This window comes from Camponotus vicinus, unplaced genomic scaffold (assembly GCF_025532165.1).
Source record: "Camponotus vicinus isolate PSW18456_S1 unplaced genomic scaffold, iyCamVici1.0 SCAF_5, whole genome shotgun sequence".
In the NCBI taxonomy this organism is placed as follows: Eukaryota; Metazoa; Arthropoda; class Insecta; order Hymenoptera; family Formicidae; genus Camponotus; species Camponotus vicinus.
Genome location: NW_028141977.1, coordinates 3,089,883 through 3,102,552, shown reverse-complemented (window position 1 = coordinate 3,102,552; position 12,670 = coordinate 3,089,883). Strand labels below are relative to the sequence as shown.

General features: G+C 29.1%; 1 protein-coding gene across 1 annotated transcript; it reads right to left on the bottom strand.

Annotated features, from left to right (window-relative positions):
- Window positions 1-5,943: 5,943 nt before the first annotated feature.
- LOC145972548 (glutamyl aminopeptidase-like) lies at window positions 5,944-10,657 on the bottom strand. Its single transcript, XM_083101270.1, has 3 exons — window positions 10,427-10,657; window positions 6,468-6,649; window positions 5,944-6,326 (listed from the first exon to the last, which is right to left on the bottom strand). Exons 1-3 carry the CDS (start codon window positions 10,580-10,582, stop codon window positions 5,984-5,986), a joined length of 681 nt encoding a protein of 226 aa, XP_082957396.1. The 5' UTR covers window positions 10,583-10,657; the 3' UTR covers window positions 5,944-5,983.
- Window positions 10,658-12,670: the final 2,013 nt, after the last annotated feature.

Genomic DNA, 12,670 nt, shown 5'->3' with positions numbered 1-12,670 from the left:
TTTCATGAACACAAGCTGCATCCATACAGAATGACTCTTCATCAAACCTTGATGATTACCGATTTTAGGCACAGACTTGAATTTTGCAATTGGATACGTCAACAGCCGCAAAACTTTCATAAGAAAATTTTATTTTCTGATGAAAGCACATTTAAAAGTGACGGATCTGTAAATACTTGGAACTGTTGGGCACCAGAAAATCCTCATTGGTTCCGAGAAATTGACCACCAATATGTTTGGAAAGTCAATGTTTGGTGCGGAATTATTGAAAAACATGTCGTTGGGCCGTTTTTCTTTGAAGAGGACCTACACGGTGTTCGGTATGCTAATTTCATTGAAAGTGATCTTCCGCCCTTGCTTGAAAATATTCCCTTACAATTGCGTCTAAACATGTTTTTTCAGCAAGATGGATGCCCAGCGCATACATCTAGAGTTGCTCGTGAACGATTGAACGATATGTTTCCAGATAAATGGATAGGCAAGTATGGCCCACATCATTGGCCAGCACGATCACCGGACCTTAGTGTTCTGGATTACTATTTGTGAGAAAGAGTAAAAGATCTGGTATACCGCAAACGCCCTACGACAAGAGATAATATGATTCGTAGAATACGCGACGCTATTCGTTCTCTAGATGCTAATGAAATTCTTCATGCAACAAATAATTTCCAGAAAAGAGTACTCGCTTGTATTAAAATAAATGGTGGACATTTCGAACACCAGGCCTAATCACATGTAGCCATACATTCCTTGACTGGCTGGATCACACCCGAATTATACACTCACTGGCTGGATACTACTTTGATCTTGCCTTGACTGGCTGGATACCACTTTGATCTTGCCTTGACTGGCCGAATCATATTATCATATACCTGGATTTTGGGTATCATCATTCTATGGATACAAACATTCACGCACTCGCGAGCGCGCGCGCGCACACATACACACACAAAGACAACACATAAAATAGATCCAAACCTGACCGTGCAACCTTAGCGCGGTGTACCTACCTGTAAATGCTGAAGCCGTCAACATCGTAACTTTCAAGCGTTATAACTCGAAAAATACTTGACACACAGTAACATTATTATAGTGCTTTGGAAAGCTCTCAAGATAAGCTACAAGAATATGCAATAAAAAATTGGGGTTTCCGTTTACAGAATTCAAGGTGACCTTTACGTGACCTTGACAACACTCTTCAAGGTCATACTGATGTCGCCATGTAATGCGTTAATTGAAACCTTATAACTTTTGTCTGAAATATTTTTGTCTGCCGCGCTCAGTTTTTGAGATATTCGGCTGATACGGGTGGTCTGCGACATCCTGTATACATATAAATATAAAAGAATAGGTAACAGAAATATACATGTAGATAATATAAAAAAATTGTGAAATGTATTTATTCTAAATCAATGATTATACAAAGTTTACAAATCTCACGAGTCTTAAACAATTAGAGATATTCAAAATATGAAACATATAACATATTAAATATAAAATAAACATATATTAAATATAATACAACCTATTATATATATATATATATATATATATATATATATATATATGTATATATATATATATATATATATATATATATATATATATATATATATGTATATATATATATATATATATATATATATATATATATATATGTATATATGTATGTATATATATATATATATATATATATATATATAATATTATATATATATATATATATTTATATGTATATATGTATATAATGTATGTGTGTGTGTGTATATATATAAATTTTTATATGTATATGTAAATATTAAAGAATAACAAAATGTTTTAAATTTTTAATTTAAACGTGATTTAAATATTAATATGCATTACTAATCTCTATATAGATATTAAAAATTTGATGTAAAATAATAAAATTAAAAAATATTAAAAGAAAAGTTACAAATATAAAATTATAAATATAGAAGAAAATAAATAAAAATACAATTTAAAGTAGATAATACATTCTTTAGTGCATAATAATATAATAATGCAAAATTTAGCAGGTACATACTTTCTTATTTAATATATTTATAATTATTAATATATAATATAATATAATTTAATTTATTTATATATTATAATTATAAACTTAATCAACCCTCTTTTTGCATTACTCCATGTTTATACAGAAATGTAAACATCAGTGAATTGCAAGCCATAAATTATATCTCAATATACACGTAAAAGCACACAAATTCCTCGAATATTCTTAATGTAGCTAAGCATAAATAATAAATCAATAAGTATAAATCTTTAAAAAACTATTTGTAAAATAAATAGATATGTATCTGTGCGTTATAATTGTTACATTTATTAATCGGTTACTACAAAACTCTGAAAGTAACTCATTTGACTTTCAATTTCGAAGAAGCGTATTCGTACCTTGCTCTGAACAATGAAAATATGTTCCTTCATATTGTTGTTCTCTTCGATAATTCTATTCAATTCGCTCATCTATAAAACAGATTATATCTATATTAATTATTTGAAAATAATCAATTATCAATAAATATTACTTCTCGTATTATAATTTGATATGATTTAATTTTCAATAGTATAATTTAAAACAAAACACTATTTTATCGTGCACGCGCGCACCCGCACACGCACACGCATACGCATACGCACACACGCACTCACATACGCATACACGCACATATGCGCGCGCGCGCGTGAGTGTGTGTGTGTGTGTAAGCGATATAGATCGATAAGCAAAAATTAATATCGTCATATTTATCGAAAACATATGCATATGCAATCATTTGCGAAATTTTAGTAATTCTCTTTACACTTTTTTTCAGGACGTTTCTTTGAATAAATTCAAAAGTGTAAATAAGATAATAAGATGAGATTCTTTATTGAGAAAGGAAGTTACCTATATTATATAATGAAATAATAACATAATCGAAGTTGCTACTTTTATTACTATTATATGTATATGTATGTGTGTACATATACATGTGTACATATATTGTATATACAATAAACAGGGTGTTCCATTTTAACATTGCCATCGAAATATCTCGTCAAGTCTAAAAGATACGAAAAAATGTCTCAGACAAAAGTTGTAGGATTTCGAGGGGAACATCTGATGGTGACTTTGACCTAGAGGTCGAATTTAGTGATCAGTTGAAGGTCAACTTAATTTTTTTGAATGGAACTTCCTATTTTTTATTACATATTCTTGTAGCTCATCTCGAGAGCTTTCCAAAACACTATAATTAAGTTAGTTTTCATTAAGTACTTTCCGAGTTATGAGGTTTGAAATCATTTCTTAATTTTACATAAACCGTAAAATATCTTGTAAAATATTCATTTTTCGATTATTTCACCTTGATACTTTTACGTACAACATAATAAGAGGAATCAATTAGTATAAAGAAAACATATAGTTGTTTCGAAGAAAAATTATGTAATTTACAATTAACAATTACGTGTGCGTGTTTGTATGCGTGTGTGTGTGTGTGTGTGTGTGTGTGTGCGTGTTCGTGTGCGTGCGTGTGCGTGCGTGCGTGCGTGTGTGTGTGTATGTGTGTGTGTGTGTGTACATACATATAAAATTAGTAATAACAACTTATTTACTTATTTAGACTAATAATAATCTTAAATATAATTGGTATGAAAAGTAATTATACTCTCTAAAAGTGAATCAGTGAAAATATCACTAATTTAAACAGTAAAATAAGATTTCACTGAGAATCAGTGAGTATTTTACTGATCTTCAGCGGAAACGCTTATTTTTTTGTTATTTTATCTTATATCTCACTGATTATGGTCAGTTAAAATAAAATTCACTGTAAAACCAGTAATCGCTAGTTCGTTCGTTTACCGCTACGATCGCTATTTTTCTCGTATTTAATTTTAGTCATAAGAATTATATAAAGTTTGCATAGAGCGACATTTAAAATTAGAAGTATTATTTCGATTTAATTTCTGCTACAATCTCATCTAGAGAGGCTTCAGATATTAAATCGATCTTTATAAGTCGGACAAATAAATGTCTGGCGACTTAATGAAAATTATTCGTTCGTTATCTATTTAAAATAACAAGTTCAATATGCACATGTAATATAAATAAAATAAAATTTTTAATATAATAAATATTTAGTAAATATAAATAAAATTTTTAATTTTATATGAAATAGATAGAGAGATGAATTGTAGTTTAATATTATTGACAATAACGAAAGAAGAATTATTACTGATCGAAACAGTCAAAATTATTAACTGATTCTTTCAATAAAATATCACTGATTTACAGTGTTGTACTTATAACTGCTGTAATCAGTGACTATTTACTGTTTTTTAGTGATAATACACTGATTCACTTTTAGAGAGTAGATTATGATAATTACGACTATTTTTTCTGTATCAAAGTCAAAATTTTAGTTGCCTCGAAAAAAATCCGGTTTATAAGTTTGTAAACATTTTAAATAAATTATATTATGTCGACTTCTATACAAGTTTCGCATCTTCATATAAAATTTGTCAGCAATCGAATAAAGTGACATGTGAATTTTAAGAAATTAATATAGCTCTAATTGTGTGTGAAACATAAATTTAAATTTTTCAAATTAGTAACGAAGCCATATGCGGATAAAATAGTGTCTCAGTTTCAGAGAATATTAATTTTTCCGTTAAATTATGTCGTTGTAGGGAATACATTTTTTCCTCGATGCCATACCAAATAACTAAGTAAATTTCAATTCAAGGTTTTTAAAATAAATTATTCCTAATCCCTTTAAGAAAGCATACGCGAAAAAAATATCGAGGCAAAGTTGAATCGAGAATATCATTGTTCTACTCTATACTATGTTTTCTATTATATTATGTGCATAAACTTACACTATACCTTACTTAATAATTCTTTTATACTTAATAATACTTTACTTAATAATTCTGCAGGGAATGTTTATAAATAATATTTTGTAAATAATCTGACAAATAAAAATTCACAGAAATTAGTGATTTTAAAAGTAAAATTAGATATATGTATGAGCTACGGTTACCATAGGAAAAATTTCACTGTATTATAATAATTGTTATATCTAGGCCAGTGCATTAATTCCTCTTAATGTATTCATCGTCATTAAATTTTTAATTTAATATATGATTCGGATAATATTAAAATATACTAATTACGTTAATCCCCACGATCATACTAAAAAATATTTAAATTTATTCAAGTGCTATTTAAACATTTAAAACTTATAAATTCTATCTTTAAATTTTATAAATCGATTTTTATTAAGATCACTGAAATTTCTAAGTAAAGAAGTTTTCTGTCTCTTTTGCTTTTGCTTGCTCGCTCTCACTTTCTCATCCACTAAAAATTACAATATTTGAAAAATATTTTATTTTCGGAAATTAGTAATAAAAATGTTTATTTTATAAAAAGAATAATGTGACATTAATTTTTGCTTTAAAATATTCTGAGACTGTAACACTAATATATTCTATATGAAAATCAATATAAAAATATGAAAATATAATAAAATCAATATAAAAATGTGATAAATATAATAAAATCAATGATTAATAATTAAAAGTGAGTATATATTGATATAATAATATATATAAAATATATATTTACTTTCATATCTCTTGCTGTCATACGTATAAATATCTCCTTATATTCATTTAATTCAACTTCGATTGCATTAGTAAGTTTATCTGTCAGGAAATCGTTTATCTAAAATAGATTAATTTGATATTCAACAACAATAATTAAATAGTAAATTTATGTCGCATCATAGATATTTATTTTACATATATGTATACAAGCACATGAAATTTTTACCTTTTTGAGTTGTTCCAAAGAAGATACATGATTAATAATAATAGTAAATGCTACATACTCGCTAATTTGTCTAAAATAATAAAACAATAAATTTATTGATACACGCATAAACTGTTGAATAATAGGTATATATTTATGGAGAAAACTGTATTACTTGGGTTTTATATTCTCAAGATTTTGTAATATAAAGTCGAGTACTACAGGATTCCTCGCATGCTTCGCGATAGTGAAAAGAAAATAATTAATATAATCTTGATCGGAAAAATCTTTTAAAAACATAATCGATGTTGTAGTATCATTTTTTATTAGATTTAAATAATCTTTGATAAAGTTTGAATCTTTAGGGCAAGCCAGAAATTTAAAAAGTTTATTTTTAAATTTTTCTTTTCCAAGATGATATACTTCCCACCATGAAGAATTTTCATTGTAAAGAGAGTAGAACAATACTTTCAAACCTTGACAGTATGTCCATTCTCTCCACCATGGCAAGAGTCTACGAAATTAAACAAAAAATAAATTCTGTTATAAAAGTTTTGCACATATCAATATTATTTTGATCAAATAATTTATTAAACATTACATATATATCTACAAAACAATTAAATTAAAGTAACCGATATAGAAGAAAAATTACTTTTCTTTTTCGGGATCTGCGAGATGTCGATTTAATTTACGGCGGGCACTTTCTATGCACGTGCCATCATTAAGAGAACATGCCCATTTTGCAGCCTCTAGTCTTACACTGGACTGGTTCGAAGGAACTTCATCGTATCCAAATTCTCCAAGCACTTTGTATAATAAGTGTCGTATTTTTGCCTAAATATGTATATATATACAGGGTTTAGCAAAAGTGTAAAAACCCCTTAATATTTCGAAAAATACGCATTTAAAAAAAAAATGTTTCATACAAAAGTTATAGGGTTTTATGTGGCGCATTACACAGCAACATTATTATGACCTCGAATAGCGTTGTCAAGGTTATGTGAAGGTCACCTCCAACTTTTTAAATGGGACACCCTATATCCTTTTGCATATTCTTGTAGCTTATCTCGAGAGCTTTCCAAAACACTATAATTAAGTTAGTTTTCATTAAGTACTTTCCGAGTTATGAGGCTTGAAATCATTTCTTAATTTTACATAAACCATAAAATATCTTGTAAAATATTCATTTTTCGATTATCTTACCTTAATACTTTTATGTACAAAATAATGAGAGTAATCAATTGGTGTAAAGAAAACATACAGTTGTTTTTAAGAAAAAATATGGAATTGTTAATTGCAAATTACATATTTTTTCTTGAAAACAACTATGTTTTTTCTTTACACCAATTGATTCCTCTCATTATTTTGTACATAAAAGTATTAAGGTAAGATAATCGAAAAATGAATATTTTACAAGATATTTTATGGTTTATGTAAAATTAAGAAATGATTTCAAGCCTCATAACTCGGAAAGTACTTAATGAAAACTAACTTAATTATAGTGTTTTGGAAAACTCTCGAGATAAGCTACAAGAATATGCAAAAGCATATAGGGTGTCCCATTTAAAAAGTTGGAGGTGACCTTCACATAATCTTGACAACGCTATTCGAGGTCATAATAATGTTGCTGTGTACTGCGCCACATAAAACCCTATAACTTTTGTATGAAACATTTTTTTTTAAATGCGTATTTTTCGAAATATTAAGGGGTTTCCACACTTTTGCTAAACCCTGTGTATATATATATATATATATATATATATATATATATATATATATATATATATACTATATACAGGGTTTCATGCAATTTTTGACCCACACGCAGTGAGGAGGTAGATTGGCTCAAATTAAGAAGGAAGGACTTGTACTGTTTTGTGATATTCGCAATAATTAACGAAAAATTAAATAAAGAATATCGGCCAATCTGCGTGAGTAGAAGCGCGCGGCGACGAGAGTCGTCCCACTGTAATCCTATACTAGGCGCGCGGCGAAGCGATGGGCGGATCGCTCTCCGAGACATGATGGTGGCATGCGATGTATCGCAATACCGCGCCGAAAAATGACCCGTCCTTTTAGTGGCGAGAAAATGATGCGCTATCATTTCCACACCACCTTGCGGTAGATAGCACTTGGTGCGCTTTTTTTATAGTGGTTTCCCCCATAGGCCTATTCCACTCTCAATTTAAATATTTGTGAAAATTGTTCAAAATGCCGTTACTGTACGCTGAATGTATCGTAAATGTAAAAAATTGATGATGACAGTACCTTCACAAAAATTGATCCGTGGTTGAAAATCCCTCGATAAAATGTGTTGCACACGTTGGTAAGGATACGAGCGTAATCCGTTACACGTAAAGCGTGATGTACCGCGTATCGCGAAAAACCAAATTCATGTGCCATACGACGCACGATAGTTCCAGGATTTTCATAAAATGCTTCAAGAATCCTTTCTTCATCTCGTACACGAAGACGCACTGCTGGACCGGTTATCCCGATATTATGCACGACACCCAGTTTCACATAATTATTGCACAACTCGTAAAACTGTACGTTCACTTGGCTTTCGTGCACGCCCGGAAAATCATTCCACGTAAATTACGGCCGCGCGATAAGTATTTTCTCCCGCTAGCCCGTACGCCACAATCATATCCGTATATTCCTGCAGAGTACACTTCATTTTCACTATTAATTTACTACGCGAACACAAGATTTTTACTAAAACCGTCTGAGCTCTCGCAGGCTGTTGCCAGAATGCATACGCCAGCAGCACGCAACTACAGCTGAGCGGACATGCGAGTGTAAGCGTACGTGTGAGCTCGGCGCCTGCGCATTATGATCACACTCACATGTTCGCTCAGCTGTAGTTGCATGCTGCTGGCGTATGCACTCTGGCAACAGCCTGCGAGAGCTGAGACAGTTTTAGTAAAAATCATGTGTTCGCGCAGTAAATTAACAGTGAAAATGAAGTGTATTCTGCAGGAATATACGGATATGATTGTGGCATACGGGATAGCGGGAGAAAATACTTATCGCGCGGCCGCAATTTACGTGGAATGATTTCCCGGGCGAAAACCAAGTGGACGTTTTTACGTATTGTGCAATAATTATGTGAAACTGGGTGTCATGCATAATATCGGGATAACCGGTCCAGCAGTGCGTCTTCGTGTACGAGATGAAGAAAGGATTCTGGAAGCATTTTATGAAAATCCTGGAAATAGCGTGCGTCATGTGACACACGAATTTGGTTTTTCGCGATACGCAGTACATCACGCTTTACGTGTAATGGATTACGTCCGTATCATTACCAACGTGTGTAACACATTTTATCGAGGGATTTTCAACCACGGATCAATTTTTGTGAAGGTACTGTCATCATCAATTTTTTACATTTACGATACATTCAGCCTACAGTAACGGCATTTTGAACAATTTTCACAAATATTTAAATTGAGAGTGGAATAGGCCTATGGGGGAAACCACTATAAAAAAAGCGCACCATGCTATCTACCGCAAGGTGGTGTGGAAATGATAGCGCATCATTTTCTCGCCACTAAAAGGACGGGTCATTTTTCGGCGCGGTATTGCGATATATCGCACGCCACCATCATGTCTCGGAGAGCGATCCGCCCATCGCTTCGCCGCGCGCCTAGTATAAGATTACAGTGGGACGACTCTCGTCGCCGCGCGCTTCTACTCACGCAGATTGGCCGATATTCTTTATTTAATTTTTCATTAATTATTGCGAATATCACAAAACAGTACAAGTCCTTCCTTCTTAATTTGAGCCAATCTACCTCCTCACTTCGTGTGGGTCAAAATTTCCCTGACAACCTGTATATATTTTTATTTTATATATAAATTTGAAAATTTTCGATTCACAGCTTTCATATTTTACAACGTAGAAAGATATCTTGTGCAACAATATTTTGAATAACTTTATGTAATTTATACTTTCTATCTTGGTAAATCTCTCAATTTTTTTTTCTAACAATATCTATTATATAACTATATTTATACATATTTTCACACAGATTTGCATTTTTCTTACGTACATATACACACATGCTTAATACACACATATCCAAATCGCATATAAACATGCAAAAGTGCATACATGTATAAGTATGTCATACATGTAGATACTATGTAACGTAATTTAATAACTTTTTAACTGCTTGTGTATTGTACATAGATTAATTTATTCCTACTCTCTAGAAGTGAATCAGTGCATTATCACTGTAATCAGTGCTGTACTTATAACTGTTTGTAAATCAGTGAGTATTTACTGTTTTTCAGTGATAATACACTGATTCACTCTAGTGAAAGTAGTATATATACTACTTTCACTAGACTGAATCAGTGTATTATCACTGAAAAACAGTAAATACTCACTGATTACAAACAGTTGTAAGTACAGCACTGATTACAGTGATAATACACTGATTCACTTTTAGAGAGTATTAATTTTCTGTATCAAAATTAATCATATTTAAACTCATTAATATATTGTGCTGTGATTAAAAATGATAATATATATAATAAGAAATATGTTTAAAGAGTTTTAATATATTTAACATCATTGTTGACGTTACTATTTGTAATATTTACCTTGATATTAAAAAATCTTGTTTCCCGAAATAGAAAGACATTAGACAGATATTCCAAGGCTTTGAATGCAGAATGCCATGGTATGTATTCTGTTTCTCGTTTTAGATATTTCGTAATATTCCAGAATACAGTGGAATTAAGTTGGTATGTTAGCATTAAGTGAAAAGCGTCATCGATAATTTGTGCACGATTAAGAACATGTATGTTCGTGTAATTTTCAGAATCTAGATAACTCGCAATTCTTCGCCAGTTCTCAATATCGTAATTAACTCGATAATATCCTAACGAAAACAAATAAATTATATCGACCATAATTTTTTCAAACAGATTTATCAATGTAAGTATCTGTTTATATTTTTATGTTTTACAGACACACATACATTAAGACAGATAAAAATGTATCAAAAATTGTAAATGAGTAAAAAATCAGATTGCAAAATATTATATATATAAAATTTTTTTGCACTAAAATTGAGTAAGTATAATAATTGTACAAAAAATTTTATATAAAAATCAATTTTTTAATTATGTAAATAATGATCAAATTGCATTATATAATAGAATCTTATTCGGTATTATCTATATATTCATATAAAGGTGTAATCTAAAACTATAATAAAAAAAGGCTTTTTATAATCATTCATTATATGTTGCCTTATGGTGGGTTATAAACACAGTTTAAAATCATGTAGCTTAATATCATATATAATTTAATAAAAAATATTCGTTACCATTGAAAAATTACACAATATGCACATATGCACACAGACAATGCTATTTAATTTAATAATACAAAATATAATTTAATAAAATGCATGTATGATTAAGATAACAAAATTTATCTGCAAAAATTAACATGTTAGATAAGTCGATTAAATTATCAAAAAATAAATTTATTAATCAAATAAAATAAATTCTTATTCTTACATATATGAATATACATATATTAATTATTTCTATTTTTAAAGAATTTTATTGTGCATTTTAAAAAAACCGATTTAAGCAAAATGAAAAGAACGTTTTAGTTAAATGTTTAATAAAATAACCATGCCTAATAATGTATCAAAATAAAAAGACACAATTTTATTGAAGATTTCAAATGCATTGTAGACATTTTATAAAATTGTGAAATTACATTACAATTAAATTTAACACGAAAGATATTAAATTTGTTAGACATTTGTAAAAATTAATAATTTTGTTATTCATTATTTTATAGGAAGTAGTATTTGTTTTAATTATCATTGATAATATCGCAAAATATTTATTATTTTACAATAAATAATTTTGAATATGTAACGAATGAAAGATCTCTAAATAAATAATACAGAAGCTTACATAATCAATAAAATAATATAAAATTTCCGATATGTATGATAAATAGTGTAAAGTGTAATAAATTTGTTGTATATTTACCAGTTTGTTTTATGTTAAATAATATCCAACCATTCTCTTTAAAATCAAATTTCTTTTGAAAAGGCCACTGATTCAATAACATATTACTTTTATAAATATATTTGTGATATGTCTGTGTAGTATATGTTACAGGTAAGTAGTAATCCGGCGATGTATGTGTATCAAAATTTACTATCCATATTTTTATCGATAACATAGAATCATTATAATCTCGTATTACTTTCACTACAAGACAATATTTGTGATTTATCCAATAATTCATTAGCTGTTTTATAGCAGTTATAGTAGTTATAGTCAGATATTTTGTATTTATTGGAATCAATGCGAGGTTCTCCACAATTTCATGAAAATAATCTGGAGACGGATCGCTAAATTCAAAGTTAGTGGAAAATTTATTGATGTGTTATAAAATACATACGAGAAGTATTATAAAGATTGTTAAAATAGAACGAACAAAATTTACTATTTTATTCATATTTAAATAGGTATATATATATATATATATATATATATATATATATATATAAGTTAATTAATTATATTATAAAAATAGCATAATGTATAATTTTAATAAATATTTGCGATGCTTTAGTTTATTTAAATTATAATTTAATTAGGAATATGGCAAAACTTAACGATTTTGAAAAGACATACGTATAAATGGCAGAACTAAATTATTTTTAAAAGTATGTGTATAAATGGAAAGTATATCTTGAATACTTAATAATTGAATACTTAATAATTGAAAATAAAAGAAATTGTATATCGTTAGATAATAAAGTATGAAAGAGACGATGTACGTTTAAATAAAAATAACCGTAAAATTTT